At 34.2% G+C, this 20,594-nt stretch overlaps 2 protein-coding genes and 1 pseudogene across 2 annotated transcripts in view; 2 read left to right on the top strand and 1 right to left on the bottom strand.

Moving 5' to 3' along the window:
• Nucleotides 4,673-5,074, top strand: LOC104780013 (pumilio homolog 15-like). The gene has a single exon (XM_010504472.1). It carries the CDS (start codon nt 4,673-4,675, stop codon nt 5,072-5,074), a length of 402 nt encoding a protein of 133 aa, XP_010502774.1.
• Nucleotides 10,858-11,259, top strand: LOC104783632 (annotated as a pseudogene).
• LOC104780012 (protein RST1) overlaps nt 11,510-20,594 on the bottom strand; it is a 17,926-nt gene continuing 8,841 nt past the window's right edge. The window contains exons 6-24 of the mRNA XM_010504471.2: nt 20,016-20,372; nt 19,811-19,911; nt 19,374-19,449; nt 19,137-19,268; nt 18,956-19,037; nt 18,800-18,872; nt 18,485-18,653; nt 18,241-18,371; nt 18,061-18,152; nt 17,657-17,745; nt 17,136-17,351; nt 15,801-15,878; nt 15,537-15,719; nt 14,482-15,378; nt 14,088-14,384; nt 13,274-13,924; nt 12,291-12,441; nt 12,083-12,201; nt 11,510-12,002 (exon numbers count right to left, since the gene is read on the bottom strand). Of these exons, the coding sequence (XP_010502773.1) occupies nt 11,643-12,002; nt 12,083-12,201; nt 12,291-12,441; nt 13,274-13,924; nt 14,088-14,384; nt 14,482-15,378; nt 15,537-15,719; nt 15,801-15,878; nt 17,136-17,351; nt 17,657-17,745; nt 18,061-18,152; nt 18,241-18,371; nt 18,485-18,653; nt 18,800-18,872; nt 18,956-19,037; nt 19,137-19,268; nt 19,374-19,449; nt 19,811-19,911; nt 20,016-20,372 (4,254 nt within the window). The 3' untranslated portion in view covers nt 11,510-11,642. The remainder of the gene's footprint in view (nt 12,003-12,082; nt 12,202-12,290; nt 12,442-13,273; nt 13,925-14,087; nt 14,385-14,481; nt 15,379-15,536; nt 15,720-15,800; nt 15,879-17,135; nt 17,352-17,656; nt 17,746-18,060; nt 18,153-18,240; nt 18,372-18,484; nt 18,654-18,799; nt 18,873-18,955; nt 19,038-19,136; nt 19,269-19,373; nt 19,450-19,810; nt 19,912-20,015; nt 20,373-20,594) is intronic.

Here is a 20,594-nt window from a genome sequence, read left to right as displayed (position 1 = left end):
ATGCTGCTGCTGGCTTAGGAGCTTATCCAATTTGTCATTGAGGGCTTTCATGTCTCTCTTATACTCGACATCATCCTCTCCTGTAGATTGTACAATGCGATCATACTCATCATTGTAAAGCCCATCAAGTTGAGCCAAGTTCTCTACTAGATCCTAACCTTCATCGACATCCTTGTTGAGGAAGTTACTATTGCTTGCAGTGTCCAGCAACATCCGTATCTTAGGGACCACACCTCGGTATAGTGTACTTATCAATTAAGCATTGCTGAATCCATGATGAGGGCATCTGGTAGTGTATCCCTTGAAACGTTCCCAAGATTCACTGAACGTCTCATTGCACTTCTGAACAAAGCTGGAGATATCATTTCGTAGCCTTGCAGTTCTGGAGTTGGAAAAGAATTTGGCTAGAAACGCCTTCTTGCATGCTTCCCAGGTGGTGATGGACTCCTTGGGGAGTGATTTCTCCCAGATGTGTGCTTTGTCTCCCAAAGAAAATGGGAAAATCCGGAGTTTGAATCCATCTTCATTAACTCCATTTATCAATCCAAATGGTTGTTATGCTAGCAGATGAGATATGATCAGAACTATGCAATTCAAGCCAAGCAATCAATGGTTTGATCTAAAAATCCTAAAATAAACAAAAGAAAGCAAATAAACAAGAACCACACGACCTAAGCACTCGATGCAAGCATTCGAGTACAGGATCTGGGGGGGTGATCGAGTAAACAAGATGAGTATGAACAGCTCGAAGGTGTACTCAAAGTAGGTGAGCGTGTGCCTGTTCGGGTAAGTGATCGAGTTGTGAATGTAAATGTAAACAATGAAAATGCGAAAGCTCCTAAGGATGGGATAATCGACTCCTAAGCGTTCATGACCAGTATGAATGTCCTACATGCGTCAAGCAAATATTCCTAGACAATGAATCTCTAAAATCTTGTTAAAACACTCTTGTGATAGAAACAATCAACCTTGATCACTCCCCTACCCAACTCTCGTTGGAGAAACATGACCAAGCAGGCAATACAAACTGATTCATTATTGTCAATAAACTCCTTACACATCTAATCTCTTAGGCTAAGTGAGTAAATCTCTAGCATTGATTGATTCAATCATTTTATCGACACCTCTCGATGGTAAAACACCCTAGATCTAATCTCAACCTCTCGGTCTGTTGATAGCATTAAGAACACCAATATAGAAGGGAATTAATAAAACATAAACAACCGAGCTAAGACATCCTAACCGATCAAGAACACAAAATTGTCTATCCCATCCCTAGAAACTTTGTCTCACTACTCAGATATCATTGCAGAAAACACAAAAGCATAGATAAACAAAAATTGCATTGTATTGAAAATAGACTAAGAGGAAGTTTATAGAATCGAAAATGCAAAAGAAAATAACAAAATGAATCCTAACAAAGTGGAAAAAGTGTTTGAGTCGCTCAAGATCTCTCTCAGAAGCTCTTGCTCTCTGGTTTGAGTGTCTGCGGCGTACTGTGGCGAGAGGAAGAAGAGGGGGGGTTTATATATGGAAACCCTTTAACCTTAGCAGTCCAGTCCTGCCCGAAGGTCTGCTCGAGGCGGTTCTCGAGGATGTGGTCGGGTAACTCCTCGGATAGGTCCTCGGGTTGTTCATCCTGCCCTTGGATCCTCTTAGATCGGGTTGAGGTTCAGACTATTCTTCCTGCTCCATAGCTCTTTCGGGTACATGCTCGGATTTGACCTTGTTTCTTTCCATTTTAGGCTCTAAAGCACCTGTTTTCATCCAAAAAGTGCAAATGCAAGAATGTAACACCCTAAATGGCCGAAATATGGATTCCTACAGTAAATGACCTAAAAATGCTAAGGTTAGGGTAAATATTATGTAGAATATGAACAAAAAAGGATGCTTAAAATATGTAAATTAGAGAGTTATCACAGATTCAACCACTTCCAAACCTAGCTCTCGCTAGAGAAACATGATCAAGCATGGCATGACAAACAAGTTCATTCACGTCAACAATCATCCTAGAAAACTAATCTCTTAGGCTAGGAATGTAAGTCTCTGGTACTAGTTGGTCAGACATTTCATCAAACACCTTTTGGGTGTGGAAATGTCTAAGACCTAGTTCCAATTGATCAGAGAAAAACTAGTATTTCTAACTCTAGTCCAGAAGGGAATCATACGAATCTAAGCTTAAACACCCTACATACTAAGATCCTCCACCTAATCTATCCCATTCTCAAGAACAATCACACTACTCAGATCCAGAAATCATCATCAAAGATACGAATTCGGAAAACATTGAATCAAGCATAGTAAGATAGATAAAAATGAGATGAACAACTTTGCAGAAGAAATTTAATGCAAAAACTCAATAAACTAAAAGATATCGGGATACAAAGTTTTGAGAACGTTTTAGGTGGCTAGGTAAAACCTTAAGAACAAAAGCGAGATAAAAGATGTCTCAAACCAAGACTTAACAAAATGTATTTATAGTAAAAACATGTGAATCCCTAAAATTTAAAACGACAAGATAGAGCGTCGGTTTGGGAATCTCCTGAAGCGTGTAAGACGGAGCGTCTTCCTGACATGTGTGATCGAGTCGGTGTGCGTCCAATGGCTCGATTGGTATATGAATGTGGCTCAAATGGTGTGAGTAGGAGTGGCTCGAGCAGTGTGAGTGAAAGTGGCTCGAGCGTGGTGAGTGAAAGTGGCTCGAGCGTGGTCGGCTCGAAAGAGGTGCGGGGAGGTTGGCTCGAGCTGGGTGTATACGCATCCACTAAAACGATGATAACTCTTGAACTACATCTCCGATTGGCTTGAAATAAATGGCATTGGAAAGATGACTCAATTCTATACAACTTTGATGAAGACTTCAAAAGCTGAATCTCTCGACCGGTGGATCTAGTGATGGCTCAAGTTGTGGCTCGAGTGGTGGGTGAAATTGGCTCGAGAGAGGTAGTCGCGTGAGTGGCTCGATTGGGTTCAGCGGTTGGCTCGATTGGTGAGGCTCAAACGGGAGGCGAAGTCGGCTCGAGAGAGGGAGTTCGGAACATCGGCTCGAATGAGGGAGTTCGGAATGCGGCTCGAGCGTGGATGTTGGAGCGTGGCTCGAGCGTTGATATTGGAGCGTGGCTCGAGCGTTGATGACATCCATTCCAGGCATGATGGATCGAGTGGGATACTGGTGCTTCTTCCTGGGAGCATGTCCAAGTCGCATGTCGGTCGAGTCACATGACGTCCATTCTGGGCATGCTTGGTCGAGCTGCATGTCTCAACCTCCATTCAGTTCTAACAGTGTGGACATCTTCTAAACACCTGAAATAACTCCAATATGCAAGATGTATGCAAGACCAATGCAAAGACTACCTAGATATGCATATTATGCAAAAGAGACTAAAAACAATGCAAAACAATGAGTTAAGAGAACAAAATGAATAACAAATGCATGATGAAAGAGTGTAAAATATATACATATCACTGTGGTACTCGAGATCAGCTGGCAGATATCATGACCAAACCACTGAAGCTAGAGACGTTTGTGAAGTTGAGGGAGATGCTTGGACTTGTTGAAGTGCCAAGGTAAACTGTTCTTGCTTAGAGCAAAACAGTTTAGGGAAGGAATTTGTTAGTGTTATTTGACTAAATCTTTTATTGTTCGAATAAACTCGTAGCTTGTAGGAGTCGTGGCTGTTGAATTGTTCTCCCATGTTTCTTAGTTGTAGAAAATCCTCCGTATGATAAGGAGGTGCAGTTGTTTTTTGAGTTTGGCTATTTAAAGCCCTATGAAATAAGAACAAATGTACGGTTTTGTTCAATCCTATTTGCTCTGTTTTCAACAATCTGATGGGTGAAACTCAAGAATACACAGTTCGCGGGAGATCTGAAAAATATACTTTTCTGTGTTGCATTTTAAGAAATTATCTATCATTGTCAAGCATGATGTCTTTGGGCCTAAGAAGCCTTTAGAATCATTCTTGAGTTATCAAAAAAAAAATTCAATTAAAATGAAAATGAAAGGGTGCAAACTTCAGTTTTTTTCCCTCCCTCCATCATTTCCTGAAAGATCCGAGCATTTAATGAGAGGAGAAATAAAGATGCGGAGTTAAAAGAAAATGATCTGTGCATTATTAAAAATAATTCTAATCTACATATATATATATATATATGATTCATGCATTATTAAAAATAATTGAATAATATTTTGGTTCCTCTTTCATCCACCTCTTTATAAAATAAGGAAATAAAATCTGTATACATTGTTATAATTATAAAAACTTAAATTGAAGTTTCTGATTGGTTGGTTGAAAATGGAGATGATGTATAGAAGATTATGACTGGTTAAAAATGAGCAGGTGAACAAAAAAGTTCACCCCTAAAAGTGAACCCAAGTATTTTTCAAAATAATTATATTATATATATATTTATATATATGATCCATGCCTTATTAAAAAAATTCTATTATATATATATATATGATCTTCCACAAATGATACTTGATATTATCCTTATTTCTTCAAAATTTTATTCTAATATTAACAATATTAAATATGTGATAAGTTAGAACTAATAATGAAGGATATCTTGTGCTAACAATAGTAATACAAATGTGTGTGTATATATATAGTACGAGAAACACAAAAACCAAGTTAACTTACCCAAGAAAATATAATATATATATATATACATGAAAATCCTTTCAATTTTTCTATTTGTTTTTAGCATTTACATGCTTGGCCATGTATCCGGCGCCAAAATCAGAATCGTGAACGAACTCAGATTCAAGAAACTCCTCTGGATGAGGTGTTATTCTAAAAATGACGTAATAGGTCCAAATATACTACCAATCGGTCAAGATTCTATAACTTCTTTTACCCCTAACATTTGGGGTAGGACTCGTTTCATGTGTACTTTAAAACAAGGACCTAACTATAGACATTATCAAAATTTTACAGCATTTAAGCAATACAGTGGTCTTGATGGTGGAGGCTTATGGGATTGGAGAGCCCGAGAAGATGGAATCTATTTAAAGAAAGAAGGCAGCCAAAAGTCGACTGATATGCATAAAGTATATGACTGGATAAATTAAAAACGTTAAGAAGCTGTGTGAGAATAAAAAATGTTATATATATATTAATATTTTTGAAGTACATATGTGTTATCTTTCAAGTTATACTTATTTACAAATTTGTTTACAAAATTAATCTCTAGAAAATTGCACAAAATATAATAACTAAAATATGACAATTCAAAATCGAGTACTCAATTAATATGTAAATAAAATCGCTAAACCAATTTGATTTCTAAAGTATCTTTTTAAATTAATTTTTGTTATGAATGATTATATTTTTATATAGATGTCCACTGGGCCCTTAGTGTTATAAATCCTAAATTCTAATATTATTTCTCTATATATATGTTTTATCCTATAAAATATAGCAATAACAAAAATAATTCTCTAAACCTTCTTGTTTCTAGTACGTTATTAGCATACTCTATCTCTAACCATCTAAAACAAAATCATGAAACCCTCTAAACCGACTGAGTAAAGATAAAGAGTCGATATCTAAGTTCTCCGACGGTCTCTTAAATCAATTGTCTAGATAAGTTTTATCTCATGCTTTAATCCTCTCATCTTTATTTATATTTTACATATCGAAGCATGATTCATAATAACCACATCATGCTTAAATTAATTTGATCGTTTATTGCTTCGACTTATCATTTCAATATTTAACAATTAGCACTTATTAGTCAAACATGTTGAATCACTTTTTTACCAACGGCTGGTCATATTTTATCACATGTTTATTGTTAATTAAATATTTATCGAATTATACTAATATTTGATCTATTGGTTTGATAATATCACCGTTTTAGACCAGCGACGCCATCAACAATCGATATGGTTACTATCACCGATCTCCGATTATTTATTATCATCGAGATAAATATTATTTATCAATTGGTTCATTACTAAAGAAATCAATCACCGCATGATTTATCAATTGATTCAATTTTAATAAAATACTAGATAGTTACCAAGTGGAAATGTTATAAAATATTATTAAAAGTTTTATTTATTAGTTGTAAAATATTATTAAAAGTTTTATTTGTTTTACTCTATATTTTATAATTTTTTACATATGATTTACTTAATTTCATATTCTGATTTCAATCCGTTTTAGCTAAATGATACAATAATTAAATCCGTGAATCATATAAATTTAGTAAAATCCAGGAAATCAAACAAAATCTATATTGAAGCGGTCGTGTTTAGAAATCTTGATTTAACTTTTTGATTTTTTTTAGTTATATATATCATATTGAATAAAATATAACATTTTTGATTTCTTAGATTTTAATAAGATGTTACTGCATTGATGTGCATTACAAAAAAATATTTAATAAATTAGATATGATATTTTATATAGTATGTAAGCAATAAATTAAATATAAAATGATATATTTTTAAAATATAAGCAATGTTCTATCTTAGTTTTAAAATATATATGTCATTATTAAAAGATTTAGGGATATATCTATACTGTATATATATTTTATCTTAGTTTTATAATTATTCTAAATAGTTTGTTATTGTTTTCTAAAATTTCTGAAATAATAAATGAAATCTGTAAAACAATTTCAAAAATCTTTTTTTTTTATTTTTTTATAAACTAATATAAACTTTTTTTTGGTTAGTTATTAAATTATTTAAAATGTAACAGTATTTTTTTGTAATATATCACATGATAGTAGGATTAAACTTTTAACAACATTACTTACATAATTATATAGAGATATGAAGTGTCGCCTATTGAGTTTTGCTTTATAACCGATTGAGTCATGCTCCCATATTGAAATTTGAAAATATGACTTATGCTTTTATGGCATAATTTCATTATAGGCACAACAACTATGTCATTGTGTCATTAAGTCCATATCTACGTTAAACATGTACGGTTTTAATCGATATCTATATTTTATGTCTTATAATTGTTTAGTTTGGTTAATTTTTTCTAACCAAAGGGTTATCATAATTGAAGAATTTGATATGGACAAACGGGGCAAGTGATTGTCACCACCGACGTCATCTTTGTTTTGGAACTTTTACAATGAACTCTCCCATTATAAGATAAGTATTCTTTCATACATTTATAAAGAAGATAAGATCTAACTGGCCATTAGTAAAACTTTAATAGTTGATGTGCCACTGGTTTAAATTTCATACAAATTTTTGGAATAATCATAATTTTTTCACAACATAAAAAAAAATATTATTAAAAGTGAAGATATACCGGTTTGACACAAATTTGACAATTAATTGCTAGATTAATACTCCATCTTATCCAATTACTAGAATGACACAATTTTTCCGTAAATTGACTAAAAACCAGAATTTTTTATTTGAAAAAATGGAAAACCAAAAAATATAGTATTTAAAATTTCGATTTAAAAATATGATTAATGAAAAATAGAAAATTATTAAAAAAATATGATGTTTATTTTTTAATATAATTTATAAAAATAAAATATGATATAAAATATAATGTATAAAAATAATATTCAAAAAATTGTTTATAAAAATATTATATAAAAATATATGCTTTTAAAATATGAAGTTTATGATTATATAGTTTAAATAAGTTTTATAAAAAATATATATAATGTATGAAATTATAACTAAACAGTAATGTATATAAAAAACATTAAAATAAGATTTATAAAATATAATATATAGAAAATATGTTTTAAAAATGATGTTAATTTTTAATATGATTAAGGAAAATTAGAATGTATAAAATATGCTTTAAATATATGATTTTAAAAATATGATTTATAAAAAATATAATTAAAAAAATACGATTGAAAAAATTTAACTTAAAACAAATCTGTTATCACTATATTTACATTTTACATCTAATAAATATGTTATCAAACACCAGAATTTTGAAACCAAAAAAAAAACTGTCATAGCATAAACAAATCTGCCATAACATATGATATTCACATAGGTCATTTTAGCAATTTTTAGAAATGTTAATAATTCTGTTATCAAACGACATATTTTTTGTTAAATTAAAAAATCTATCGTAACTTAAAGCAGATCTGTTATCACTACAGATCAACCTAGTAATTATTTTTCTGTAAAAAAATCTATCATGTTACGACAAATTTTTAATCGAGAAAATAAATCTGAAATAACCGTAAAAAATAAATCTGTCAGACATTATATCAAATTTGTCATATATTATGAAAGTCTGTGGTGTCTTTATAAATAAGTATATCGTGAAAATAAATCTGTCATAACTGTAGTTCAAAAATTATGTCGTCCAAAATAGGTCTGTCATAAAAAATCTGTCATGCAAAAATAAATTGGTTGTACAAAACTAAATCTGTCGTACACAAATAAATCTGTCACAACTACTTCGGCAGACTTTTGAAAATATTTTGATTTTTTTTTTTTAAATTCTGGAAGGGTAAATTTGACTTTATTTTTTTCTAACAAAGCAAAAAGGGTATTTTAGGTAAAAGATAATTCATTTAATCATCACATTTTATAAGTTAGTTTAGTAATTAATCTCTGGTAGTGGAGTCCACTTCAATTGCTATTTTTGCACGAAAAGAGCTTGATAGCGTTGATGAAACTCTCTTCCTCTTGTAGAGAATGAGCCGCGACTTTATCCGCGACTCTGAGTACAAGATTTTCGGGATCAAGAAAGTCCTCCCATTTACTGGGTTATACACACAAGCAATAAAATCTAAAAGTATAAACAACAATCACAAACAAGTTACAATCAACCAAACCATAAAACACACATAATAGTCATCGACTGTGAATTGGTATCGACCGACACATGTCTCGTGTCGACCAATGCAACTTCTTCTGCATCGACCGAATCACACCTTGCATGGAGAAGTTACAAGCTTTGATATGGGCTATGGAGTCTCTCTTGGTAGCTGGTTTTAACTGTCAAAATTATGAGATGGACTGTGTAAAGCTAGTTGTGATGGTGCAATCCTTTGACGAATGGTCCGCCTTTTCCAATCTGCTGGACTATTTCAGTTTGCTCAGATCATCCTCCTTCTCCTTCACTCTTACCAGGATCCCGCGTACATCAAATGTGAGGGCAGATTGTCTTGCTCGTTCTTTGAGATCTTTAGTTTCTGAAATTTCTTTTGTAAACTCTTACCCTCCGGTTTGGGCAACCAACCTTGGAATTATCTTTTAATTTAATGTTTGGTTGACAAAAAAAAAAAAAAAACAAATATTGATTGTTCATATCCTTAACTGGAAAGGAAATTCAAATAAAACAAATAAAATCTTAATCTACATCATCACAAATTTAAAATTGAAAACAATAGAATATACTAAATTAATTCATGTCACATGTTAGAATCTTTTATGTGTTGTAATCTCATACAAAATATTTTAAAGATATATAATATAAAAATAAAATATTTATTTTTGACAGGTTTCGTAATCTCATCTCGATAAATTGACATGTGTCAACATCTTTTATAACTTTACACAAATAATTTTGAAAACCAAACTTTACAATAGAAAATTATTAGTTTTTCTTTTCTAAAATTTTCTTGTTAGTGTTTTTTTTCTAAAATTTTCTCGACAAGTGTCAAAATCTTAGCGAAAAATTTATATGTCATGAATCATGATCACACTAACGACTAACTTTGAAGATCAAATCTTACAATTTACATAATAAAAATGTTTTCCTTTTCTAAATTTTTGACACATGTCAAAATCTTGTTGATAGATTTGACACTAGTTGCAATCATGTTAACAGTTAACTTAGAAACCAAGCTTTATATAATTTATTAAAGAAATACAAAAAAGGTCCAGTAAAATTAGGTTAATAGTTAGAAATTAGTTTTGGTTTTTTGTTTTTGGAAATTAATTTTAACTTTTTGTATATATAAATAATTATTTGTTGTTACTTATGTATAGATTTCGTTTTTCATCATAGGTTTAGATTTTTTACATTTTATAATTTTCAAATATTTAAGTTAATTTAGAATTGACACTTGTCAATATCTTATCGATACAACGTAACTGACAAATGTCACGATCTTGTTAATGAGTAACTTTAAAACTAAGTTTTATATAATAAGATAGAAATATATTCACATTTTATAAATAACAGATTGGGTATAATTGGGGACTGTTGAAACTTCATAAGTTTGACTTTTTATATCTTTTGAATCAAAATTTAAAATTTAGTAAATTATGTTTCAAAACTAATATTTTAGTTATGTTATAAATTAGATGATAAATTTATTTGAATTCATAATATCTATCGGAATTTATAACTATCTAAACTAAATAATATATATATATATATATATATAGAGTTATAATTGATCTTCCAAAAATGCTACTTGATTTTATCCTTTTTCTTCAAAATTCAATTCTAATGATTTATGTATACCATACCTAATATGTGTATTATAAGATATCTTCACATGTAAGATACATATTTATTATAACTTAGAACTAATACTGAAGGATATCTTGTGCTAACAATATTAATGCAAATGTGGGTGTGTGTGTATATATATAGTACCAAAAACCAAAAAAAAAATAACAAACTAACAAAAACAAACATCTACCCATAAAACTTTATTTTATCCTTTTTCTTCAAAATTCAATTCTAATGATTTATGTATACCATACCTAATATGATTATTATAAGATATCTTCACATGTAAGATACATATTTGTTATAACTTAGAACTAATACTGAAAGATATCTTGTGCTAACATTATTAATACATATGTGGGTGTGTGTGTATAGTACCAGAAAGAAAACAAAAAACTAACAAAAACAAACATCTACCCAGAAAAAAAAAATTATGAAAAACCTTTCAGTTTTTATAATTGTTTTTTGCATTTACATGCTTGACCATGTATCCCGCGGCATGTTCAGAATCGGGAACGAACTCGAATTCAAAAAACTCTTATGGATAAGATGTTATTCTAAAGATGATGTAATAGGTCCAAAAATAATACCAGTTGGACAGGATTGTAAAATTGGTTTTATGGCTGACAATTGGGGTACAACTTGATACATGTGTATTTTGAAACAAGGACCAAATTATAAACACTATCAGAATTTTACAGCATTTAAGCAATTCAATTGGTTTGATGAAGGAAATCTGTGGGATTGGAGAGCTAGAGAAGATGGAATCTATTTAAAGAGAGAAGGTATTTTCAAGAATGATAATATGCATAAAGTGTATGATTGGATGACTTAAAAATATTATAACAAGCTATGTCAAAATAAAAAGGTTATATTATTATTTAAAAGGAAAATTTATATATAGATAAATGCAAAAGGCATCAGAAAAATATAACGTAAATATGTAATTAAAAACACAAAAATAAAGCACTAGCTCGTTACGTACCAAAGACAGAAAGAAAGGCTCATATTCGTTATATACCGAAGAAAGCAAGAAGAAGCTCATAATCATTACACGAAAATTCCATTATATAAAAACGTGAAAATGTCTTTTACTATTCGCACTACTAAATATATATCGAATTACAACGATGTGGGAATCGAAAATTCCATTAATCACCAAAATATCCCAAGAGTAAAAAAAAAAAGTATTTAGTATATACAATAGTTTACAAGGAATCAAGCAATGTCCATAGAAGCAAGTCTAAGCTGTTTCTCAAGAGGCAAGTGATCTCTGAAGGCTACACAAATGTAATGCATTACTTTCATAATCATTGGTGCTTTTTCTCTTTCGCTTCCCTCAATCTGCTGTGAGCTTAGCCCTACATTGGCGTCTGTGTCAGTTGCAAAATTGTAAATACGTTCCAATGAAGTCCATAGAAACGAGATGAAAGGCTCTGCGACCACTTCATAGATGGGATCAGACAGGAGAGAATTTATGGTAACAGACATATCGCTCAACACCGTGGAGCGGTCTAAAGTGAGAAACGGCATGTATTCGCAGCAGATGCTAGAGAGAAGGCCAACAAAGAGAATTGCCTGTAAAAGGATAAAAGCAGATTTCAACATAGAAGAAAGATTCTCATGAATGAGTTATTGACATTGACTTTGAGGCTTACAGTGGAAGGATAGCTAGAAACGCAGCTGATTTCAACTGCATCAACGAGCCACTGTCTTTTGATTCCTCCTTCGGCGTAATGCAGAGCCGCTACTATCTCAATCAACACGTCCCAAATACCTAACAAATACGAAAATTTTGATTGTAACATGATCTTTGATTGTACCTAGCTTACATATAGCAATTGAGGATAGTAGTAATTAACTGACCTGACTGTTCACAATTTAATATAATAGCCTTCAGTTTTCCTAACTCGGAAAATGGAATTGAGCCAAGTTTTGCTAGCTTGGCTTTTGCCTGGATCTTCTTTAGATCACCTTGGAAGTCTGTCTTTCCGTTTCCAGGTTCAAGATTTGAAACCTGCATATGAAAAAACAAATCTCAATTAAACGACGAGCTGTCCACAAAGTGGTACGTAGCTTACAAATTGGCAAACAAAAGATGCATGATGCAGATATTACATACCTGCAGGAATTTGTATAACCAATCCAGACGCGACTTCTGCAGACATCTAACTGCCTCTGACCACTCTTTCACCGAACCCATCTGATCTGCTATAGGAGATTGTGATGCTACCGGTAAGACAGCAAAAACCAACTCTATGCATTTTTCAATCTTTGTGATGTATTCTGAAGAATCAAGCGAAGTTTCTTCAAGACACTGACTCAGACCCTTCCAACAAGAGACCCTCAATGAGCTCTTCTGTTCACAGCTATATGCTTGGTCTGAAGATAGCGAGATTACAAAGCAAGAGACATCGTCAAATAATTTATTCATTCTTGAACCTGAGAATACTCTCATTAAATACCCTAGATGACAGAGCAGGCATGACTGGAGACTTTGCTCTACCGCCTTGAATCTGGCTAGCTCAGACAACTCATCTAGAAAAGCTAGAAGTTCATCAAATTCTCTTGCGTGGGCTAATGAAAACTTGAAACACTCTTCCCTAAGAGTTCTTTCCTTGGGAACATTGCCTGATTGCGATGCATCAGTCTGAGTGTCTTGTTTCATTAATCGTCTTATTGTTGCTCCCCANTAGATCACCTTGGAAGTCTGTCTTTCCGTTTCCAGGTTCAAGATTTGAAACCTGCATATGAAAAAACAAATCTCTATTAAACGACGAGCTGTCCACAAAGTGGTACGTAGCTTACAAATTGGCAAACAAAAGATGCATGATGCAGATATTACATACCTGCAGGAATTTGTATAACCAATCCAGACGCGACTTCTGCAGACATCTAACTGCCTCTGACCACTCTTTCACCGAACCCATCTGATCTGCTATAGGAGATTGTGATGCTACCGGTAAGACAGCAAAAACCAACTCTATGCATTTTTCAATCTTTGTGATGTATTCTGAAGAATCAAGCGAAGTTTCTTCAAGACACTGACTCAGACCCTTCCAACAAGAGACCCTCAATGAGCTCTTCTGTTCACAGCTATATGCTTGGTCTGAAGATAGCGAGATTACAAAGCAAGAGACATCGTCAAATAATTTATTCATTCTTGAACCTGAGAATACTCTCATTAAATACCCTAGATGACAGAGCAGGCATGACTGGAGACTTTGCTCTACCGCCTTGAATCTGGCTAGCTCAGACAACTCATCTAGAAAAGCTAGAAGTTCATCAAATTCTCTTGCGTGGGCTAATGAAAACTTGAAACACTCTTCCCTAAGAGTTCTTTCCTTGGGAACATTGCCTGATTGCGATGCATCAGTCTGAGTGTCTTGTTTCATTAATCGTCTTATTGTTGCTCCCCAGTCCAAGTTTGGCAATCTTGGAGCATGAGACAAACACCGCAAAGCACTTTCCAGTGTGCCAATATTCAGAGGGCTACCCGCCTAAAATTCAACAAAGATCAATAAGTATGAGAACAGATTGTGGTCTATTTCCAAACTAATCACCTTATACTTTACTATAGCAGCAATATAATGAAACAATTTCAAGTTTTTTTTTGTTCCACCTATAAGAATTAAGAAAGCCTTTAAGTTTATGCAGACATACCAAAGGAAATCTTGGATTTGTCAGGCCTTGAGAAAGTTTCATGACCATGGTATGTTCAGGAACATTGTGAGAGATGGAATTACGAAGAGAGGCATCAGATTGGTTTTCATTGCTGAGACTTGATGCTTCCTCGGACCGCATGTAATTTCTAAGAACTGAGATTGACCATGCAGCATAATGTTGGAGCTGGCGATCCTTGGTATTTTGTGCGATAAGAAATATTTCTTGCACAACTGGCGTCAACTGCTGAGTAAAATATGCGTTTGAAAGCAAAGGACCTGACACGTAAGAGATTTCCTGTAACAAAATAAATGAATGTTAGGAACCCAAACACATTTATCTAAATGGGAATAAATCAGTAATGATCTTGACAAAGATAGACCAAAGAACTAACGTTTTCATCTGAACTGGCTGGAGGAGCACGGGGTAGAGGATGGGAATACACCAAATTCCCAGCACCTGCTCCTAAAACATTAACAACTCCGAGCATGCCTCCAAAGTGAGCAATCGGTGGGTAAAGTCCAGAGTAACATTTCTTGAACAGTTCTAGTAACCCTTTAACAGACTCAATCTTAACAGGGTGGATACCTTCATTTAAAACAGAACCAAGGAGGTCTCCCGCCCCAATACAGGATGCCATCAACAACCTCTTACGTAAAGCACCAGACTTTCTAACAATAACCAACTCGGAAATAAGGTCCTTGAAACAACCGATTAGATGATCTACCTCATGTGCATCAAACAGTTCTACTTTTTGGCAGAAAGTGATCACAATTGGAAGTGCAAGGCAGGAACCAACTGAAAACAGTCTCACTGATACCTTACTATTAGAAACCGGAGTTTGCTTAAGAGAATCTGCATATGGGATCCATGATACTATCAGGTTTTTAATCTTTACAACAGCGTCTTTCTTCCCAGCTCTATATACTGCACCAACTGACATCCCCAAACCTATAATGAGTCCAGCTATACCCCATGTATCATCATCAAAATCATCAGAACTCTCATCCAACAGCTGAGGTAAACCTATAACGTTGTCTTCCTTTCCAGGTGGGAACAGTGCAGACAAGCTTTCTAGGATATCACACGGAGTGTGCAGGAAACAATGAAACATTGAAGATAGCAACCTCAGTATCCTCCCTAGGAGCCGTTCTTCTTGGTTCCAGTAGGAGTCCCTGTCCATATCAGAGCTCGCAGAGGCTTCAGTCCGAGTGAGCAGATCTTGGCATGAAAAACCCAATCCAACGCCACAGGCTCCTTTTACAAGAGTGCTTTTACTGCTACACAAAACCTGAAAGACATGAGAAATATTTTTAAGTGGAAATGAATCATGTAAGGAGTGAGAAAGACCAAGACTGATTGTGCATGCAAATTTACGACAAAGTATGCGTTTTCACAAAAGAGTTAGCACTATAAATTTTTCCCGCAACTCATAGGTATAGGAAGTACCTCAAGAAGCCCAGATATATTCTGAAATTTCTGCTTGTGGTCAGTCACGTGTAGGGACGACGAAATCAATCCAAGAGAAATAGCAGCCGTCCACTGACGGTGTTCATGCTCATGCTCCAACAACCAACTCAACAGAAATTTTGATGCAGTCGCTTTAATATTATGAGCAGCAGCTGGCAAAGCCTGAAACAACAAACAGATTAAAATACGTATTGAGACAGTTGACCACTACAGATATGGAAACACATTTCTATGAAATCTTACTGCACATAGTGCACCCAGCGCCAGTGCTATGTTTTCTGCACACCTCGGAAGAGCTTCTTCCGCCATATGTACCAAACTCTTCATGAAAAGCACAACATAATCCCAATTAATGTTTGAACACTTAGAATGAAGCATCCGAATTAAGCTGCAACAGAAAAAAACTATCTCAAACCTTCATGATTTTGTTTGCAGCATTAGAGGTTTTATCCAATGGTAATTCTTTAGTCGTTGCATCAATGGACAATATATTAGCTCTCATCCAACGCCCCATAAAAGCTTTCAGTGATTGCAAAGAAATAAGAGCAAGGGAAATATTTCTTGAGAGCTGGAGAGATTTGACTACTACTCTAAATGCCTCCTCGTATTGACCATGAACATCACGAAAGCTCTGCGATCAACAATATGAACGTCAGTATGCAGAGGTATAGAAAATCTCCTAGCAGAAAGTTAAATTTACAATATTTACTTTTGATGACCCAAACTTCACATCTCTAGGGTTATAAGATAGACATAATAATGCCGCACCAGGTAGTTCACCAGTCTTCATTTCTTTCCCTGTGAATCAGATGGTGCTGCACTTAGTTTATGTGAAGTACAAAGAATATTACATAACTGATTATTTGAATATTTAGCGAAAAGGTATACATAACGCATAGAACTGAGTATTTCATAATGCAACTGTATCACAAGTTTCAAAGCACAGCAAGAACTGAAAATTATTAAGTTAAGTTAGTTATTAGGCATAAAAGAAAGCACAAGTAAAAATTCTCATCTCAAGGTTTTATTTATCTATTCCAACAGATTCACTTGCATTTTTCACTAATTGTGTTAACACTTTAAGGACTATTTTAGCTGAAAATCAAACTACACCTGCAGGGAAGATGACCTGAGGTATCACATCCAGCAACTTTTCAATCTTATTACCAGGAAGTTTTTTCTGTCTTACATATCTACGCCGGACGCTGTTAGGTCAGAAAGAGAAGTAATTTTAATATGATAATGATGAGATTCTAAACCAGGAAAAGTTTCTTACATTACAAGCTCTATACCTGTGCTCATGAATCATGATCTTGATTGAAAGGTCTTCTAAAGCATTCAAAATTTTCCCATTTGTCTCCGAGAAAAACATATATGCACAATTATTGTTGAAGTCAGAAATTTTTTTTTCCATAANCCCCAGCGCCAGTGCTATGTTTTCTGCACACCTCGGAAGAGCTTCTTCGGCCATATGTACCAAACTCTTCATTAAAAGCACAACATAATCCCAATTAATGTTTGAACACTTAGAATGAAGCATTCGAATTAAGCTGCAACAGAAAAAAAACTATCTCAAACCTTCATGATTTTGTTTGCAGCATTAGAGGTTTTATCCAATGGTAATTCTTTAGTCGTTGCATCAATGGACAATATATTAGCTCTCATCCAACGCCGCATAAAAGCTTTCAGTGATTGCAAAGAAATAAGAGCAAGGGAAATATTTCTTGAGAGCTGGAGAGATTTGACTACTACTCTAAATGCCTCCTCGTATTGACCATGAACATCACGAAAGCTCTGCGATCAACAATATGAACGTCANGTGGCTAAAAGATCCATGCACCAATTTAGACACCTCAATTGTGCCTATAAATATGATNTATATTAGCTCTCATCCAACGCCCCATAAAAGCTTTCAGTGATTGCAAAGAAATAAGAGCAAGGGAAATATTTCTTGAGAGCTGGAGAGATTTGACTACTACTCTAAATGCCTCCTCGTATTGACCATGAACATCACGAAAGCTCTGCGATCAACAATATGAACGTCAGTATGCAGAGGTATAGAAAATCTCCTAGCAGAAAGTTAAATTTACAATATTTACTTTTGATGACCCAAACTTCACATCTCTAGGGTTATAAGATAGACATAATAATGCCGCACCAGGTAGTTCACCAGTCTTCATTTCTTTCCCTGTGAATCAGATGGTGCTGCACTTAGTTTATGTGAAGTACAAAGAATATTACATAACTGATTATTTGAATATTTAGCGAAAAGGTATACATAACGCATAGAACTGAGTATTTCATAATGCAACTGTATCACAAGTTTCAAAGCACAGCAAGAACTGAAAATTATTAAGTTAAGTTAGTTATTAGGCATAAAAGAAAGCACAAGTAAAAATTCTCATCTCAAGGTTTTATTTATCTATTCCAACAGATTCACTTGCATTTTTCACTAATTGTGTTAACACTTTAAGGACTATTTTAGCTGAAAATCAAACTACACCTGCAGGGAAGATGACCTGAGGTATCACATCCAGCAACTTTTCAATCTTATTACCAGGAAGTTTTTTCTGTCTTACATATCTACGCCGGACGCTGTTAGGTCAGAAAGAGAAGTAATTTTAATATGATGATGATGAGATTCTAAACCAGGAAAAGTTTCGTTACATTACAAGCTCTATACCTGTGCTCATGAATCATGATCTTGATTGAAAGGTCTTCTAAAGCATTCAAAATTTTCGCATTTGTCTCCGAGAAGAACATATATGCACAATTATTGTTGAAGTCAGAAATTTTTTTTTCCATAAATGATACCTGAAAAAAATGGATCATGATTAGATAAAAGTGTTATATTAATAGTTTAGAGCCAAAGATGGTCTGGAACATACCAAAAGAAGACGTACAAGAGACTGAAATCCAATACTTACCTCATATTGACCCAGGGCCACTATGGCAGAGACTCGTGCCTTTGTCCATAGGGAATCAAGAGGCATCTGCATAGAGCTCCCAATTTCCCACAAAATGTTCAAAACGTTTTCTGCATCTTCCGGATATGCTTCGGCATCCATTGCACCCCACTTTAGAAGAAGGCATACACTGCAACATATTCACCAAAGCAATGCTAGTTATACATCAAATATTTTTTCAGACACCTCAAACAGCAGTGGCTAAAAGATCCATGCACCAATTTAGACACCTCAATTGTGCCTATAAATATGATTTGGGATGTTAGCTCTGCTAACCTATAAGCAAGGAGAGGATCCAGTTTGATGTTTTGAGCATGTTTCTTAATGACACCCCATGCAGTATAGAAATCTGGATAAACAAAGCAAAAGTTACGATAAAACATGAGTAAATAGAAAGGAATTAACTCACACAAATAAGTATTAAGATAGTACCAATGACATCGGCTTCACAGAGATGGGAAAGACTCTGAAAACCAAGTGCTCGAACTTGACAGTCTTGGCTTTCTATACAGGCCTATCAAAGTAGGAATCCAGTTGAAAATATTGAAGGCACTCCAAAATTTACAATATACAGCCAAAGCAGCAACAGCAAACGTCACTTGAGAAACTATACCTGAACGGACAAGATTAGGTCTACTCCCCTATCAGGATGTCTCTTGCATACATCGTAAATGGAAGCAGCCATGCTAATGCAGATATGTCTCTCTGAAATAAAGTCTATGAATCCTTTTGGGCGCAACACCTCCTGAATATTTAAAATAATTGGTACCATAGAAGTACATATAAGTAAGCATAGCAAGCTGACTTTATCAATCTCGAAAAAAATTTCAGATTGGTAAGAAGAGCTTACTTGCAGACTCGAAAAGGCACGGTCATTGACAACCCAGGTCTGGCAAAGTAATCTAACGGCTGTAGCATACAACAGACTATAATAAACCATCATCAGAGCTACTCATGTCGACTCCATTTTATGACAGTCAGAAACGGAAACAATGTAGAGCCCAAAAACCCAATTCAACAAGTTTGGTAAATGTAGGTTAAAGCATGAAACATCACAGACTAATCTTTTGGCTTACAAATCAACCTAATATCATATATTATAAGCCCAGTATCAGAGAAGTTAATGGAACCACTTATAGCTGTTTGCAAAGACTACCCGTTTACCACATAGAAAAGGTGAAAATCGAGTGCAAGCCCCCAGTAAGGGTTTCAACCCAGAATCAACTATTACAAACACGATTAGAAAAATATGATACACAAGAAATGATCAGAAAAAGGTGTACTGACCCTTTCGCATCCTTGCGTAGCATTGGAGTAATAGTCTGAACTACAAGTGGAATCATCACCTGTTGTGCAGCTAATGACGGGAGTAACCCCAGAAGTTTGGACTGCACATCAAAGAAATAAATTGGGAACTAGACTGAAGGAGAGATTAATAGAAGAGACCAGCACTTGGATTTGAAGATACATAAAATGAATGAGAGTAGCTCACCAATAGACTCTGACAAGGGACGTGTGTTCGAGATAACAAGTTGCTGTAATATAGAACAGCTAGCAACAGCGGGACACTCATCTTAGGATCAATGCCACCAATAATATTCAAAGAATCAATACCATCAGCTCCTAGGGACGGATGCATCACCATGACACCAGCAACAGCACCAAGTAAAATAGGTATCTCTTGCGAAAGACAAAACGATGCAGATAACTTTTTTCGATCCCAAAACCGTTCAGTGTGTTCCCTAAGTAGTGAATTCCAAGTCACTGGTCCAGAACAAGTTTCCTGTTTTTCACTTCCATTGATGTAAGCCACTCTGAGGAAGGAGGACGTAGAAGGTGCGTAATCATTCTGAAAGAAGAAGAAAAGAACATTCAAAGACTAGTGAGAAATTTGATTCTGAGTTTCTTTTGTGTAATACTTTGATATGGCGTTATGGACATAAATTAAAATAAACATGTTTATCTCCAACCCTCAGAGGAGTTATGAAATAACCTAACCCATAAGCGGATCTATGTAATTCATTATATACAGATTCTGAAAGAAAATAGCAGGTTTCTCCACAAGAACTAA

This window comes from Camelina sativa, chromosome 4, assembly GCF_000633955.1.
Source record: "Camelina sativa cultivar DH55 chromosome 4, Cs, whole genome shotgun sequence".
NCBI classification, from domain to species: Eukaryota; Viridiplantae; Streptophyta; class Magnoliopsida; order Brassicales; family Brassicaceae; genus Camelina; species Camelina sativa.
This window is presented reverse-complemented; position numbering and strand designations above follow the sequence as displayed.

What these genes read in the sequence shown, in the direction of transcription:
- LOC104780013 (XM_010504472.1), top strand. Translation starts at nt 4,673, where the DNA reads ATGAAAATCCTTTCAATTTTTCTATTTGTTTTTAGCATTTACATGCTT.